The 19,435-nt window shown below is 39.9% G+C and overlaps 1 protein-coding gene across 1 annotated transcript; it reads right to left on the minus strand.

The window, feature by feature from the left end:
* Nucleotides 1-249: 249 nt before the first annotated feature.
* On the minus strand, nt 250-17,950 carry LOC124143649 (CBY1-interacting BAR domain-containing protein 1-like). The gene is made up of 10 exons (XM_046512713.2): nt 17,852-17,950; nt 12,240-12,355; nt 9,821-9,945; nt 8,202-8,270; nt 6,405-6,506; nt 5,495-5,500; nt 4,453-4,557; nt 2,939-3,052; nt 2,120-2,353; nt 250-1,542 (listed from the first exon to the last, which is right to left on the minus strand). Exons 1-10 carry the CDS (start codon nt 17,881-17,883, stop codon nt 1,399-1,401), a joined length of 1,047 nt encoding a protein of 348 aa, XP_046368669.2. The 5' UTR covers nt 17,884-17,950; the 3' UTR covers nt 250-1,398.
* Between the last annotated feature and the right edge of the window lie 1,485 nt (nt 17,951-19,435).

Raw genomic sequence — 19,435 nt, forward strand, 5'->3', positions numbered from 1 at the left:
GGGGTTCGATCCCCGTCCGCGTCATACCAAAGACGTTAAAAGATGGTACTTGTTGTTACCCTGTCTGGCGCTCGGCATTAAGGGGCTAAAACAAGGACTGGTCGGCTCGGAGTCAGTATACTGTGTCTGAGTGGGGTATTCATGTTAAACTGCGGCATGGTATCTCAGTGAGCTAGCACTATAAATCGGCATCAGTCCGGACTAGTACAAGCAGCCACACACACACACACATGCATGCACGTCGCAATAATCTTGGACGCGATGTTAAACCCAATTTCACCTCACCTTCTATGGTTCACGTTTCTTTTGGGTGAGTACTGGTATATATGAGCTATTTACAAGACCATAACAGATTGGCACTTATGTGTGACCAGTATATCACAGGCAATGAGGGCATGGACGGATGTGTGATCTGACAATCTCCGGGGGACATCTGGGGGACTTGAAGGGACAAGTCTTTCATTATTGGGACGGTAAGACTTTATCCAAGTGAGAGAAATATTGACCTCCCCTTCACTAACAACTCCAGTGCAACATAGACAAAATATAACATCTCTTGCACATGCATAATGTCTAATAGTCTGGAAATCATGCACAGATTCCAGATGAGGATGACATTGATATTGTTATTCAACCTGTTTATTCCGTATGCAAGGGAATGCATGTGCATCTCGCTGTGCACCAAAAAGTGATATCATATGGTATACATGGCATAAAAAGGTACAAACAACTTTTGACTAATCTGTTAAAAATTATTTTTTATAATAATAAATCAAGTAATATCTGATTACCGAGTCTTACGGTCTGTACTGATCTTCATAATACTAAGCAATATAAATCATAAAGTCCTTTTTTACCTTGAATAATGTGAGAGAAAAGCTTGAAGTGTTAATGCAGCTGGTGAAACCCACAAACAAGGGTTTGGTACTAGCACATCAAGCATCATCTGGATTCAAACCCATTATGAATGAACATGTGCTGTCATAACCACCAGACCACCTGTGTATTCCCTTAATGATTACTGTAAGTATTTGACACAGAAGTCCATTACTACTAGAAAGTCACATTAACTTTAACTGGCTTAAACAGAACCAAATGAAGTCATGTCGAAGCATATCAGGACTGTTTGGAATTAGGGGCCGGCCATTTTTATAGGAGGTTGGCCCAGTGGGACTGGTTTTAGGACTGTATCATATTTTGCTGACCAGCACCTGCCCTATTTTATGCAACATTTTTTCATGTTCAAATAGAACTGTCATTTTTAAATGCCCCCATCCTCCCCTAATCCCACCGGCCCACCCCTCCCTATTATAAATGACCAGTCCCTTAGGTGTTTTGGACATTGTAGTGTAGACAACTGATGTCCAACCCGTAGAGAGTCATGAGTATTCACTGTGATTATCTTCTCTTGGAGCCGCTAGTTCTTGCTGTGTCGGCTTCTGTTGTCTCATCTTCGTAACTATCATCATCGTCTTCGTCGTCGTCTTCATCATCTTCATCATCATCATCATCTTCATATTCATCAACACTGTTAGGTTTGCGCTGTGAATGAAATGACAGAACATGAGAAGCACAAAAACGTGTGAATCAAGCAAGTCTGAAGCTAATTTCTATCCCATCATCATTATGATGAGATGTCAAAAGCTGTTATCAACAAGTATTTCAGTCATGAATGAAAGAATGATACGGAAGGTTTTTTGGCTGATTCACAGAGGAGAGTATGGGTATAATTCATACTCATTAAAATCAGATTTTAGTTCTTGCTACTGCTAAACAAACAACTGAGGATTACAGGTCACATCAGTACTACCTTTTGTGAACTTTGATAGACCTATGAAACGACTAACAAAAAGTTAGCCAATCACAAAGCAGCTTTCTCCAAGAATACAGCGCTGGTTTACCACCACCTGTATGACCCATTATAAGGTGAAGGTCATCAGGTGTTCTGGCCACCAGCACCTGCTGTAAGGTGAAGGTCATTCAGATGTATACCTACTGTCACCATTCTGCCTGTTTGGGACACCTGCTGTAAGGTCAAGGTCAGGTGTATACCTATCACCATATGTGTGACGGTTCGGGGCACCTGCTGAAAGGTCAAGGCCATCAGATGTATACCTACCACCACCTGTGTGACTGTTCTGGGCCCCTGCTGTGAAGTAGGGGTGGTCTGTCTGGTATTGTTGTGTGCAGGGGAAGACTTGGCTGAGTTGGGGAGACGGCGTTGGCTGGTGGGGGTCACGTCTACGGATGGTGGAGCACGACTAGAGTTGAGTGAGGCATCCGATGCTGACCTTGCTAGGCTGTAGCGGGAAGTTGATGAACCGCTTGACGGCCTTGTTTGTTTTCTAAATTCCTGTAAAAAAAATCATTCTACACATGAAAACAATTTTACAATGATTAACAAATTCATAATGAACCACTTCTTCCTGAAAAACACACAAATAATCGCCATACTTGCAGTAAACCTAACATGCTTCTAGAAAAATTGACAAATGTGATTCAGCATCCAACACTGTTCAGACCTACAAATATTTAACATGACAAAAAATTGAAAGGATAAAGAATCTTCAATTCCCAACCAAGCAGTTAATTTGTTTGCTTGTTGTCTTGCTGGGGGTTTTGAACCCCATGAAAAACCCCTTGCTTCTGGATCCACTTTTCTTTATATCAAACATCCCCTAGGCCAAAATATCTTCCAGCACCATTTTCAGTGTATTTTAGTCGTTACATATGGACTATAAATAGCTGATCTTATCAGACCAAACTGTCTTTTTACTTAACGTCAGCTTCAAAGTAGCTACTCAAGTCTCACATTCAACATGGTCATCTAAGCCATGTAAGTAGAATTCCTACTAGGCAGCCATTGTCAACAACCACTTAAGGTAACCATGGTAACTCCAGTTCTCATACCCCTCAGTAACTGGTGATCTCTGCTCACCTCGAGGTCCTCCTCCGGGTCTATGATGGCCAGAGTCTGGAAACACTTGGTGTACATCTCGAGGGCCTTGGCGTGGAACATCATCTCAATGTTTACAAACTCGGAGAGCATTTTCTGCAATATTCATCAGACGGACCTATTACAATGATATACTAGAACATACATGTAACATGCAGCATGTTACCATGGTGACATCATCCTGTCGGGAGGGTAGAGACATGGATGCACACAGCTCAGAGAAGAATCTGTGTACACTTTACAGATTGATATGACCTCAGAGGTCAAGGCCGTAGTTAATTTTTTGGGGGCAAATATTTGTACAAGTATCACTTGTCCCCAACTTGATTCAAATAAAACTGTTTCCTATAAAAAATCTAGGGGGGGGGGGGCAACTGCCCTCCCTGCCCCCCAACTGGCTACGGCACTGGAGGTGTTTGTCACCGTGTAAAAAACTAAACTAAACAAACTTTGCATGCACAACAAACTCTACAATAATTTTATTTGTTAAAATTCAGAAAATACATGGAAACTTAATCTTATTCCTTTTGACTGATTTATCAACATGACCAATACCACATTGTTCACGCTTCCCTTATATATAATTCCAGTGTGATAATGGTTGTCAATCTTACACTGAATTCTATCAGCATCGCCTCACTAATTCACTAGAAATAAGTCTGAATTCGCTTCCACATTTTCAGTGAGAAATTGAGTAGTTTTAGTTGTGTTTGATCCGTATTCGTGTTATATCATGGCATGTAATCCTCATGTGGGATGAAAACCCGAAGTGATGCATGTCTTAGATGTTGATCACTTCGGTGAAACTGATGAGCACAGGAATAGTTTGTTTGTTTGTTTGTTGTTTAATGCTGCTCTCAGCAAGATTCAAACCAGTACTATTTGACAGTCGCATGCCGTTTAAGTTTTGATAGAAGTTTTGATATGTTGGTTGGTTGATTTGTTGTTTAATGCTGCACTCAGCAATAGTCCAGCTATATGACGGCGGTCTGTAAATAATCGAGTCTGGACCAGACAATCCAGTGATTGACATCATGAGCAACGATCCATGCAATTGGGATATGATGACATGCACCAACAATGTCAGTGAGCCTGATCACCCAATCCTTTAAGTCGCCTCTTACAAGCTTAGTCGACTTTTACTGCTAGCAGGGGTTGCTGCTGACCTATTCTACCTTTACAGGTCTATAATGCTGACAAACCTAGAAACGTTAATCGAACCGTATTCGAACCTACAATCAAAGGTTTCTTGTGTGCCCAAGGGACATAACTCTACATCACGAAATGCAGTGCCTTTTTCAGACAACAGGGCCACCTAGGCCCCAATACTGGATACAAATAGCACACACAGGGCACACACATGGTAAAGCATACAACATACATGTTCAGGGGTGACTTGCAACATCATTACAAAATGATAGGACACATTATTCTGGCAACATAATCATCGCTACACAGTTTGCAATTCTGGTTGCAATATTTTCCTTCATGCCTACCTTGAGATCTTGCACCTTCTTGGTCTCAAATGTGTCCATCTGTTGTTCAAGGGCCTTTGAACTCCGTGAGGCATCCACACTGGCCTTCTGTAGATTTGTTTCTGCCTAAATAACATTGAGAATAATCTTTAACACTTTAATATTTTTTGGGGTAGTTACCATGGTTACAAAAATAAAGCAATGCATTGTCTGTAATGTATATTTGTTTCACTCATAAAAAGATAATTAATCTTAGCTATGTTTCCATAAAAATATATGTATGCCCACACCATGTTTTCGAACCTCACATTGTTTTAGCCCCTTAACAATATGTGACCACGCTCTTAACGCATCAATGAAAATGCTTCAAAGCTCATTGAAACATCAAAGAGTTGGCAACTTGTCGCTGAATTTATGTTGCGAATTAAGCTACAGGAAGTAAGATATTCAATAATTGATGAAAACATACCTCAAAACTTACTTTTTCACTTATGCACCATTTAAACAAACTTGATCTGATGATAATTTGGCATCAGAACAATCGTATGTACCGATTATGTATCGGCTGATGTTTATAAACTTCCTGTCTGAAATGTCATGTGACTGACCATGTTGTGCATCTATTGTTAACTTGACTGTCATTGAGGGGCTCAAAATCATGTGACGGTAACAAAATGGAGCCTGATCGACTTGTCGCACTCGACAAGGCATTATTGCTATACAGTTAACAGGTCATGGTCATTTGACCATCCAAGAAATAATTGTTCTCACTGGTAAGACTTAATTTGAGTGTATTGGGATTGTTATTAGACGCGTAATGAGAAATACTTCGAATCCCCAAACACAAGGATACAACAGTCTGTGATCTGGTCTTTCCATAAGCTTCGACTCTCTAAATATTGTCTGCCACATTCTAAGACATGACAGAGATCTCCAGGAGCTGTAGAGGTGCCATGATGTACTACGGCAATAATGAGTGATACATTATGAACACAATGCAGTCCTGTCAGTGCCCTCTGCTTGGTAACCATGACTACTGCCTGCACAATAACTGCTGCATTACCTGTGTCTGGGCCTTTGTCAAGGAAGATATACAATACATACAAGTGACAGTTATGCACAGACAGTTTATGGAAGGCACGTTATGGAGGCTATCTCATAATCATCTCAAATTATAACATATTTCACATATCTGACTACAAATGTATCCATTCATACTCACATTTTGAGACAAAGAACGACAAAATATTTGTAATCCAGGAGTTATGTTAATTAATAAAGTCACGAAAACTGACACCATTATTTGTACATTACAAATCCATTACAGTAATATAAAGTACCGTAGTATAAATACAGTAATGTTTGGTTATCACGAACTCAAAGGGAGCACTTAGTTCAGTTCGTAAGAACTGTAGTTCGTTTTAGGCATATATACAGCATATATACATCAAATAGCCAGGACTAAAAAATAAGTCTGTTATATCAGTTCGTAATAAGAGGGGGCACGGGTGGCCAAGTCGTCTAAGGCGCCGCGATTCGCTGTGCAGAGTTGCGTCCCTTGGGCACGCCAGAAACCTATGATTGTGGGTTCGAATCCCGGTTCGCCCCGATTATGTTTCTAGGTTTGTCAGCACCATACCCGTGCTCGTGGGTTTCACCGAAGTGGTAAAAACGTCTTAGACCTGCATCCCTTCGGGCTTTCCTCCCACATTAAGCTGACACACCATGATATAACTGGAATAATGTTAAAAGCGTCGTTAAACCCAACTCACTCACTCACTCGTAATAAGAGTGTTCGTAATAAACATAGGTTACTGTATAATTAAAGGGACATAACTCTAAACCATGATTTGTTATTTCGGAAATATGGTCATTATACCCATGTGGGGAATCGAAACCGGGGCCTTCATTTTGACGAGCTGACGCTTTAACCACTAGGACACCCCAGCCCTTATAGACGCACACAAGGATACAATCTGCCTGCGGTCTCCAGGGTTCTTCTGCTTCACTTTGTCCAGCTTCCTCCTCTGCTGCTGTTCCTTGTCCCGAGCAGAAAATGCTGCCTTGAGTTCATTCTACAATAAGGAAGTTGTGATTCCTTGGCATTTGATTGGTTAACTGTGCAATTCACTTTGTGTTATGTTACCATAAACTGAAAAAAATAGCCACATCCATGTTCTTTAGTAATTTAAATGTAGAACGGTGTGATTTTGAGACATGTTTTTGTGCAAACTTAAGCGAGAGGCATCGGACTTGGAAAGCAACTGGTATTGATTACCATGGTTACACACATGTTACCAGCTAAGCATTATGACGATGTCCTGCTATTTTTGTTGCAGTTGATTCTGACCAAGGGATTCAGTGGCCATTCTGAACATGCATCTTAAACACGTAAAACTTATGCAATTATAGGTCATCAAGGAACATTATAGAGAAATTATAATCAACAATAAGATGGTTTGAGTCAGGAAATCACTTGAATCTGTTGATTTGAAAGTAAAATCTGCAGTTTCGTTGATTTTACTTTCAGAATCAACAGATTCTTTTGATTCTACTTTACGTAGTTATCAACTTTAGGAATTGTGTTCAAAAAGGGAATTTCACTATAACACATTTACGGCACGTGATCCTAAAGTCTTGAAGATGAACAGAACCCATCTTCCTGAGGCAAGGGAGGTAACTGACCATAAAAGTTCATTTTACACCCTTGCCGACTAAGGCTTGAATTTTAAGGCTCGATCGTAGTGCCACCAGTGGCTATTATGAGTTTTGTCCCTTCTATGCCCCTCCCATTGACAGACCAGATTCCATCTCTCATATCACTTGCATTTGCTTTAAACAAAATGGCGGTGCCCTGCCAAGATGATCTGATCAATAATCAAGATCTACACTTGAGCACCTTGATTGAAAACATGAAAAGATTTACAAAATATCTGTTGATGCCCAATTGCTTTAGTATCCTGCAATCGAGTAAAATCTGCACATTGAAAGACATGTTTATAACCTGAATAGTTGTTCGTTGTGTGATTTTGATTGGACCATGCATAGTCTCGTTAGTCCAGCCAAAATGTAACTACGGAATTCCAGCCTTGTTCGGCAAGGGTGGAAACTGAACTTTCATAGTCAGTTTACTCCCTTGCCTTTGGAAGCTGTATAGTACCTATTGATAATTACCTTTAATACATTTAATAACAAGTACATGTATGTGATGAAAATCTACAAGTAAAATTCAAGCAATATGCAATACTGGGCTAATGATACAGCGTTCCCGTTTACCGATCATTACCAAATAAAGAACCTCATAAATCTTTGTTGTTGAACAAAACATCAACAATATTCATATAAGTACATTTTTCGAACGAAGTCAGCTTGTCTTTTACTATCAGGGTTTCTCCTTGTCCATCTTAGTGCAAGGAAATAACATTTTGCCTTGCTTTTAGGTTAAATATATATTAATAGTGGTTTAGTCTTGAAATATATATTAAAAAAAAAGAAATGAAAAACTTGTGACTGAACATTGTGTGAATTACGTGTAGATGCAACTATGTTACTTCAGAGATAATGTCATTGATTGAACATGATGTTGAAAGAAATAAAACCAGGTAATTTACATACATTTTTTTATTTGTTAAAGGTTGGGACTGACAAAAATTAGGGGGGACTGGTAATTTTTAGAGTTGCCAGTCCAACAAGACTTGCAGTTTCAAAACCAGCAGGACCACTGTGATATACAACACACAAGACTGTTAAATGTCTGGCACAGAACCTACCTTTGTCTGCTTACACATGAGGCCGTAGTTACTGAGGGGTGCCACCACTTTGCTCTCCAGGCGACTCACCTGAAATACACCAATGTGGAAACACATTGTTACAATTACAACCACAACATATTCAGGGGTACTAAAGCGTTTGTTCATCTGAAAAGAAATAACGAAAATCATGGAATCAGAAAACAATACATCAGTCCACGCTTGAAAGTCAGTGTTCTTTGTTTGATGTTTAATTCCTCACTCAGCAATATTCCAGCTATATGACAGCAGCACTCAGCAATATTCCAGCTATAGGACAGCAGCACTCAGCAATATTCCAGCTATATAGGACAGGAGCACTCAGCAATATTCCAGCTATAGAATAGCAGCACTCAGCAATATTCCAGCTATAGGACAGCAGCACTCAGCAATATTCCAGCTATAGGACAGCAGCACTCAGCAATATTCCAGCTATAGGACAGCAGCACTCCGCAATATTCCAGCTATAGGACAGCAGCACTCAGCATTATTCCAGCTATAGGACAGCAGCACTCAGCAATATTCCAGCTATATAGGACAGCAGCACTCAGCATTATTCCAGCTATAGGACAGCAGCACTCAGCAATATTCCAGCTATAGGACAGCAGCACTCAGCAATATTCCAGCTATAGGACAGCAGCACTCAGCATTATTCCAGCTATAGGACAGCAGCACTCAGCATTATTCCAGCTATATAGGACAGCAGCACTCAGCAATATTCCAGCTATAGGACAGCAGCACTCAGCAATATTCCAGCAATAGCACAGCAGCACTCAGCAATATTCCAGCTATATAGGACAGCAGCACTCAGCAATATTCCAGCTATAGGACAGCAGCACTCAGCAATATTCCAGCTATAGGACAGCAGCACTCAGCAATATTCCAGCAATAGGACAGCAGCACTCCGCAATATTCCAGCTATAGGACAGCAGCACTCAGCAATATTCCAGCAATAGGACAGCAGCACTCCGCAATATTCCAGCTATAGGACAGCAGCACTCAGCAATATTCCAGCTATATAGGACAGGAGCACTCAGCAATATTCCAGCTATAGGACAGCAGCACTCAGCAATATTCAAGCTATAGGACAGCAGCACTCAGCAATATTCCAGCTATAGGACAGCAGCACTCAGCAATATTCCAGCAATAGCACAGCAGCACTCAGCAATATTCCAGCTATATAGGACAGCAGCACTCAGCAATATTCCAGCTATAGGACAGCAACACTCAGCAATATTCCAGCTATAGGACAGCAGCACTCCGCATTATTCCAGCTATAGGACAGCAGCACTCAGCAATATTCCAGCTATAGGACAGCAGCACTCAGCAATATTCCAGCTATAGGACAGCAGCACTCAGCAATATTCCAGCTATAGGACAGCAGCCTGTAAATAATCGAGACTGGACCAGACAATACAGGGAATGATATTGTGCACATCAATGGTTGAAGGTACAAGGACATGCTATCAACCAAGCAGTATTACCCGATCCCAATAGTCGCCTCCCGCAAACCAGCATGGGTTTCTGGGGACCTATTCTAGCCAGAATCCCCACAGGGATTGAAGGGAGTGAGTTACGTCCCCTGTACACAGTCTAACTACCTGTGCCTCTCTGTAGTCTTGTATAGTGGACAGGTTCTCTGCAAAATGTGTAAATCCCTTCTTGAGTGTCAGGCTCATTGTTTCATACTCAGCATAATTCACTAAATCTTTAGCCATTTGGTCCCCTGAAACATTCAATACATCAATAATTACATGGCTGGTCAGTCGACAAATACACAATCTCATATAAATCAGCTATCAATCCGAGACCTATCTGCTTCAAGATCTGACAACACCTCCATAGAAGGCTGTGACACTAGAAGGCTGTGACACTAGAAGGCTGTGACACGTGAAGGCTTTGACACTAGAAGGCTGTGACACTAGAAGGCTTTGACACTAGAAGGCTGTGACACGTGAAATCTGACCATCTAATCTACATGATGTTTTTGTTTGTTTAACGCCGCACTCAGCAATATTCCAGCTTTATGACGGCGGTCCATAAATAATCGGGTCTGGACCAGATGATCCTGTGATTGAGCATCAATCCACACATTTGGGATCGATGACATGATCCAAAACAAGTCAGCGAGTCTGACCACCTAATCTCGTTAGTCGCCTCTTACGACAAGCATAACCGCCTTTTACGGCAAGCATGGGTTGCTGAAGACCTATTCTACCCTGGATCTTCGGATGCCAGTTTTCTAAACTGATTCGGCTTCATTTCTTTATTTTTTATTTCAGCAAAGAAAAAACAGCCACATAACATAAACATATATACCGGTACATTCACTGCCAAAAGAAATGCGGACCATAGAAGCATATAGAGAAGTATGTACATTAAGAAGAGATGTTTCCAATGTATACCACTTAATGACAAAACTAACAATCAGTCAAGTGTTACCACAGCGTGCCTTTATTCATATCACAATATGCTGCATGTGATTTCCAAACTTTACACGCTAATCCTGCACGAGACAAATGGTGCATCTCGAGTCATGGATCTATGACGTCACATGTGATGCGTTCAAGAGCGTTGGTTCACACAACATAACACTTTAAACAGTATGTTCGTTTGTGCATCGAACCAATCTAATATCTCTTGAATATGAGTATTTCTTCATATATTAACCAACATGTATGGTATTCGTGCTTCTTTTGTCGATGAGTAAACTTGATAGAACACCCTTGATGCACAAACAACAACAGGCAGTACCAAATTACCACAACAATATAACAGCGCGGGTTCATTATATTGCATTTGGAATAACCTGATTATTTTCATTTTCAAGATACACCTCCTACAAATGTCCTAGTTCATCAAAATATCAAAAAGTTCTCCAATTTCTATATATCAATACGACCATCCAAAGTAAAAAATTTAATATATCCATAACAAATCGAAGTTGTGAGATCAGACGGGTTTAACCCTTCATAAGATTTTATTCATGATTGCAATTTGGGTTTGCTTGATACTTCTGCACAATAAAATTTCCGGGAAAATAAACTGTTGTATGATTAAGCTGGAGAAATTTGAAACTAGTAATAAATTTTAAGGCTAGCTACCCCACCAGGGCCCACTTGCACAAAGCGATCTTAGTGCTACGACTTTTGTAAGCCTATGATAAAGTATGGGAGTTACAATCATCTTAGCGCTAAGATCGCTTTGTGCAAGTGGGCACTGGCCAGAAGAATTTGAGACTTTTCCATACACTGATACATACACTACTAACACTGCTAATCATGCCGACTAGCATGATTAGTGCATGTCATGATATCTAATAATGGTAATGCTAAGCACAGCTGGCTATTTGTATTCAAACTTGTGTTGTTGATTAATCAGTGGAATTGCAAGATTCTTTTAAGAGGTATAACAATAGCAAGTGTCGGTTTAACTGCTGGCCTGTGGACAGTAAAAAGTTTGAAGGGCATGCTGAAAGGTAAAGTTGGTTGGTTGTTGGTTGGTTTGTTGTTTTATGCCACACTCAGCAATATTCCAGCTATATGACGGTGGACTGTAAATAATCGAGTCTGGACCAGACAATCTAGTGATTAATATCATGAGCAACGATCCACGCAATTGGGATCGATGACATACATCAACCAAGTCAGCGAGCCTGACCACACGATCCTGTTAGTCGCCTTTAACGACAAGCATAGTCGTCTTTTACGGCAAGCTTGGGTTGAATTGGCAATGTACAGGTGTACATAATACAGTAGTAGTAGTAGTAGTAGTAGTAGTAGTAGTAGTAGTAGTAGTAGTAGTAGTACGATGTTTGTAACCCGTAACCCAACGTTGATCTTTACACTGGTGATTGTACCGACATCTATCCAAATTTGTTATCTTCACTCAAATGTGTACATTTCAAAATGACAAACTGTTATCTCCTAGCATTTTACAAAGTTGTTTCTTTGACTACATAAAACTTCCTAATATATATTACAAAGCTCCCAATAGTCCCGAACACATAGGCTTTTGTACCTTTGTCTCTGACATGTGCTGACTTCCTGGTGTAGGAGGAGAGGGTGTCACACAGCTGTCCCAGGTGTTTCTCCGTGGCGGTGATACGGTCCTGTATCAGCTTAGACTGCATTTCACTGTAACACGAACATCAACAAAATTAACATCAATGTGTAAACTTGTTTGAACAGTAGTACCAGACTCCAAGTAGTTAGGGTTGAATCGATGGAATCAGACAACCTGGATGATTGAGTGGAGTGAGTTGGGTTTAACACCGCTTTTAATAATATTCCAGTTATATCACGGTGTGTCAGCTTAATGTGGAAGGAAAGCTTGAAGTGATGCAGGTCTCAGACGTTTACCACTTCGGTGAAACCCACGAGCACGGGTATGGTGCTGACAAACCAAGAAACATAATCTGGGCGAACCAGGATTCGAACCCACAATCATAGGTTTCTGGTATGTCCAAGGGACGCAACTCTGCACAGCGAGTGGTCCACCCATGTCCCCCGACCTGGTTGAATGTTACGTGATCATGATCATCATGCATATGACTGATAACACAATTTGGGATGACACAGGGGTGTTCAAATACCAAAATGTCCTACCTGCCCAAGGACAAGTAAACTTAAAAATTCTACTTTCCCATCCTGATTTTCAACTTGCCCTGCTAAATCAGGAAAAGAAGAAAACTTTTGACAGCCAAATTTTATTAACTGAAGCTAACACCTAATGGGAGATGTGTAGGATAGAATGAAAGTCATCAGAAGATGATAAATCCCCCCTGCCCCAACAACAGCGAAAGGCAGTACTTCAGCCCCTTGTTAGAACATGTACCAAGTATAGCAGTACCCCGTTTGGGATGCATTCGCACGTGCAACTTGCGGTAAACACAAAATTCAAACTTAAAGTGTCTATTCACAAGAATGTCAAATATGGGAGCCATTGCACATCACACAACATACATAGTTACTCAAACACACATCGTAGACTCCGTGAACACCATTGTTTCTTCCTCATTTACATCAAAACCTCTCCAACCCGTGAAGGTTCCGGGGTAGAATAGGTCTTCAGCAATCCATGCTTGCTGTAAAAGGTGACTAATGGGATCGGGTGGTCAGGCTCGCTGACTTGGTTGATGCATGTCATCGATCCCAATTGTGTGGATCGATGCTCATGATTTCAATCACTGGATTGTCTGGTCCAGCCTCGATTATTTACAGACCACCGTCATATAGCTGGAATATTGCTGAGTGCGGCGTTAAACAACAACCAAATCAAAACATCTCCCCATTCTTCATCAAGTGCATTCATCACAACAAATTATCAACGAAAATGTTTTTGCTTACTAAGGGAGACAATTTAATAAACAAGATTAAAAACATGGTCTATGCACACCACTAAGAATATAATGTTACACTGCTTTCTCCTACCGCTACACCAAGTTTGGTTGAAAAATCTATAACCCCGAGCATTATATTACAAGGGGGATAAAAATGACTCGTCAAGTACTTTATCTGCAGCTGACAAACCACATGATCAGATGATGCATCTTCTAAATTTCAAAGTGAATACTGCCGATTTTCATACTTCCCGTGGGCAACTAAATTAGATTTTCCCACTTGCCCGGCACTTTATTTTCACGGGTCTGGCAAGTTGGGCATACTAATTGAACACAATCTATACCAACTGATAGTTTTGAGTTGAACTATGTCCAAATCAAGAATCTAAAGGTCTCAATTTCCAATCTAGGTCCAGACAATGTAAATGTAACTAATGCAACATATTGACCAGAGACATGTTTTAGCATGTTTAATGTTATCATGGTAATTACGATAATTATTACCGGTAATCAACTACGACTAGTGCTATATCAATTATGTTGATATTCACAATACATATGCATTTAACCAGACCCCAAGCTGCCATGTTTGTTTGACAATACTGATATATCCGCAGGCAACATCATCACATTTTGTAAAACAGGTCAATAAAATTCAAAATAAGCAGCAAGATGTCTCTGCTTGTACTGGTATGGTTTAATATGATTGGACCTCAATATTTAAAGTGAAACCAATTCACAAACATTGAAAATTGGACATTAACATGGAAAAAGTTCTCAGCATGATCAGTGACCTCGATCTGGGCCACATTTCATTTTCAACAAACATTCTTGTCATAAATTTCAGTGAGCCAGAGGGCCAGTCCAAAAGTTCAATGTCGAATAAAAATCTTACTTCTTTTAAGAATTAATTCCTTTTAAGTGAGTGAGTATTGTTTTACGCCGCTTTTAGCAATATTCCAGCAATATCACGATGGGGGACACCAGAAATGGGCTTCACACATTGTACCAATGTCAGGAATCGAACCCGGGTCTTCGGCGTGACGAGTGAACGCTTTAACCACTAGGCTACCCGACTGCCACAATTTCCTTTTAAGACATACCCACTACCACCAAAAAGACTTAATTCTGAAAATGTTGAATTTTCCAGTTTAGTGGCCTTTTCTGTCATGCATTCTACTTTCTAGTGTTCGGCCCTGTTTTTTCAGAAAATTTATTGAATGAGGAATAATTTAAAACTTATTCAGTGGGTGCTGCCAATCATTTGTAGGATCAAATCTGTCATCATATATCACACACTGCACTAAATGGACTATTGCAGGTGATGATAAAACCCTACCTTGTGGAAAGGCTGCATGTATTGAATGACAACTCCAAACGGCATATGAATGAAAATATGGTCGGTTTAGTTCAGTTACTAAATAAAACATTGGGTAATCAGGTAATCACGGATTACTAATCAGATAAGCTGAATTTGTCGAATGGAAAACTTGCAGGGTCATTAACACCCCAGCCCAAAAATTGAGGGGTACACATGCATTACACTGAATCATATTGGATTAGATCATGTGATATTCATATTAGACTAGGATAATCACATGCAAAAAAATGAAACAAAAACAGAGAAAACTAGGAAAAAATTAAAACTAAACTTGAGCTCTATGCACCACTTCCGGTCTAGAAGAACTGGACTGTGTACATGGCGTAATCAAAATGGAATAAAAAAGAAACATGTAATGACTTTGAATGTTTTTATGACTGTTGAATTATGGGATGCTGAACATGGGACCGAGAGAAAATTCTGAAGGTAAGTGGTTCCTGATTGATCAATTCTGTTCTGACGTCAGTTCATGATAACTGCCTTATTTGGTAAAGCTCAGAGTTTACGAATTTTTTAGGTATTTACGTGTGAACAATTTGCGCCAAGTGCCGGGTAGGATCCTTTTATTTGTGCAAAGACAAATCTTACAGTACTAATGAGTTGTGTTGGAAATGCAACCGGATATCTTGTGGAAATTTTTTTTCGATAAGACACAATTTCTGGTTTGAGGGCAGCAAACTCAGCCTTACGTGTATAACCTTACTTACCTATTCTTGGGTGTTCAAGGAACCCCAGGATTTCCCAGAAGAGAACTAAATATAAATTTCAACCCATACTTCTGTTGACTGGTATAACTCTTGTCGGGAGATATGTGTGTGCGTGGCAGACAAGCACAGTGAAGTGATCACTGGAGAAGGGAAGATTGTGGCAAGACGAGAGTATTTAGATCAAAGACAGGATAAATTTGAAGGTTTTCTTGAACTTATTCAGTATATTTACAATCCACACGCTAAAGACGAAGACATCATCATTCGCCGGAGGCCTCTAGCTGTTGTTCAAGACCACATGAATGACAGTTTAGACGACTTTCAACTATATAAGGTAAGTAATTTTAATTAAGGTATACTTACACTAAACTGACCCTAAAGAAGATAATAAAACGGGGATCCAAGGGCTAAAGAAGTCAAGTCAATGTGAACAGTTAATGATCCTTGTAGCAGCAGTAAAATGGCCGCAATAGTTGAGATGCCTTGGTTGCTAAGGAAGTAATTCATGCACATTTTGTGAGCACATTAGAAAACGGTGGAAGGTATCTGGTGTAATGCATTCTTTCCAATTAAGGAATTGAGATTTTGGCGAATCTGCATTATTAGTGTTTCATATTGGGAAAGTGAGGTCACTCTAATTTCAATCGGGAGCTATCTCCGTTGATTTCGTTTTTGCGAAAAATGGCGTCAGTCACGCTGAACATTGTCCAATTATTAATTGGCCATCCAATCATAAGATAAACCGTATTCTTAATTAAATGTTTGAAGACACTATTTCTTTTTCTTCCCATTCGTAACTTGGAGAAATTAAAAAACGGTACTTGCCAATGGAATTAATAACTCGTAAAAATTTGTTTTCAATAAATGTGGGCCCTTTATATTTTCATAACAGAGATGACTGCAGGTGGCCCCACATTTTAGAAACTCGATAGTTGTAATATGTTGAGTGTAATATGTACATCTTCTTTGGTTGGTTTAGTGCTGGTAGCAATTTTTTCTAAAATGTGCCCCCATTTGTGTGGTTAACTAACTGATTTAGTGGGCTCACATTTGTAATTATTTTGTATGGATATGTAGCAATATATATTATTCTCATGTTGTTATATTGATGGGAAATGTCTTTATAAATTATTTAGTGTAACATTACCTCCACGATAGGTACAAAAAGTCTATGAAGTTTTAATAATGTCATCAGCTGATCACTCTCATTCCAAAATGGGTTTTGCAAAAATAGTTACAATGCATGAAACGTAATTCAAATTAAATTTCAGAGAAAACCATACAATCCACGTTTTCCAGTATAACACATCAATCTAATCATAAATGTCGGTGGCGATAAAAACCTGAAAATTATGTCTATAACTTGAATTGAACTCGGTCATGATACAAGCCTAAATGACCTCAAACAATTTCCGGGAATTTGTTCCATAAAAGGAATAACTCAAGAATATCATTGGCCCCACGGCCTAAAATAGAAGTTCGTAATACAGATTTGTGACGTAGTACATATTCTCTACAACAAGTGCGTTTAGTTTCAAATGTGGACCCACCTCAAACTTTCAATTAGGCAGGTGGAGTTAGCTCCCTTCTTGAACCAACGATAATGCGGTTTCGCCAAATTTTTTATCCACCATCAAATTTTTGGACAGGCTCTCTAATGACTTGAAAACTGACTTGGCCCCAAACTGCTAGTTATTCGACTGATTGTGTGTTTGGTGAGCGCTCATATCACGCTTGTTTTAGGGCATTTAAAAAAAAAAATAGAACATAGCACTTGTTCGTTTAACAAAGTAGCATTGTTAGAAATGAATTTGTAATAGTGTATCCTGACGATATAGACTAGGCTCTAAATGTGTCATTTTCAACATTCCCATAGGCCTAATATTGGCAGCTATTCATCAGCTGTTCAATGAGTAAGTTCTAGGACTAATAAGAACTTGACGGACTCATTGATTGCAATGTCTATGTCACAGATTCAACATATAAGCTGGTTTAAAATTTCCCACTCATGTATTAGCTGATTCAATGAAGCGAATAATTGGCCGATGTGATCATGAAACAAAACAAGTCGTAGCTTGACAACCCATCGCTGTCAACCTGAAAGACTCGGACTTGTACATGTTTCCGAAATAATTAAGAGATCCTAAACCCGAGGGTAAACAATAAACACGTAAAGAATGCGATTCCAGTCGAAATACTTTACCTCGCACGTATTTCCGCCCCCGATCGACTCATTTCACAAATTATCCGTCGATTTCGCCTGCAAATATTTTGAGTTGAATTTTCGTAACTTCGCGGCTGAAGAGTGGGGACCGATTATTGTAGGATTTTTACAAATGGGCACGTTTGCAGGAAGGACGTGTCACCTTCCCAATTAGATTCGATATCCCAACAATAGTGTTATTTAGATCAGTCTTTTAAATTTTATTTGACTATGGATTAGATTTTAACTCCCCCAAAATTGATAGACATCACACAGTTGTGGTACAAGCTCCAAACACTGACGTGGCGATACCTTTCTTATATCTCTTATCACAAACGCGCTGTGGGAAATTAGTGGAACCCAAAGCCCTCTCTGCAGATCGATACATGTAGATCTATCTCATGTATACGTTGACTGCTTCGCAAAAATAATCTTAAAGGAGAATATATAGCTTTTGCCAGTCATGAAATAATGATATGTATCTTTTACTGTTAATTGATGATTTGTAATTAGATACTTGAAATAGTTGTTTTTCTTAAAGCTGAATATTTTGTACAGATCTACTCAAGAAAACAGCTGAAATCATCTTCAATTATTATTCAAGTTAAAAACACTAAAAAAATCAGTCTTTTCTTTCAGTTTTATATAACGACCACTTTTAATTAAAAGCTCATGAACTAAGTATGACATAAAATTGACGTATTTGTCTGTGTAAATAACGCTAAAGGCGTTTTTTAAAGTATCTATTTGATCAGTTTTAAGAAGTAAATATATGGAAAGGTATTTCTTATTAATCCAAATATTCAAAACTCCCAGAATCCCATGCTTGTTGTCGGTTGGTCCAACTCGATGATTAGGCAGAAACGTGTCACCGTGCTTGGATCGCTGCTCACACTTTCTGTCACCGCTTTGCCTGAGGCTCCATTGCTTACAGGTCGGCCCTATATACATGTAGTTGGAATATTGCTGTTTGGGGCATTAAACCAATTATATAAGGATGTGGAGGTACTGGTGGACTGCCGAAAATGAGCTTAACTACTTTAAAAGGGAACCCAATACAGCAACCCTGTCCTGCAACAACCGTTGCCAAGGTGAGGTGAGGTGAAATGGGGTTAAACGTCGCGTCCAAGATTATTGCACTTATAAAGCGACGTGCATGTACGTGTGTGTGTTTGTGTGGCTGCTTGTACTAGTCCGGACTGATGCCGATTTATAGTGCTAACTCCCTGAGATACCATGCCGCAGTTTAACATGAATACCCCACTCAGACACAGTATACTGACTCCGAACCGACCGGTCCTTGTTTTAGCCCCTTAATGCCGAGCGCCAGACAGGGTAACAACAAGTACCATCTTTTAACGTCGGGGATCGAACCCCGGACATTCCGCTCTCCGGGCGGACGCTCTACCACTAGACCACGGAGGCGGCCCCGTTGCCAATCCACACATGTTGCTTACTAATTCAGCAACCGCTGTCCCGCAACTACCGTTGCCAAGCAACCCATGTTGCTATGCAGCTAGCGCTGCCAGGCAAGTACTATTGCCAAATATTGAGCGAGGGCAACTATTGTTGCCAAGCTGACCA

Source organism: Haliotis rufescens, unplaced genomic scaffold (genome assembly GCF_023055435.1).
Source record: "Haliotis rufescens isolate VD_foot unplaced genomic scaffold, xgHalRufe1.0.p SCAF_17, whole genome shotgun sequence".
Lineage (NCBI taxonomy): Eukaryota > Metazoa > Mollusca > Gastropoda > Lepetellida > Haliotidae > Haliotis > Haliotis rufescens.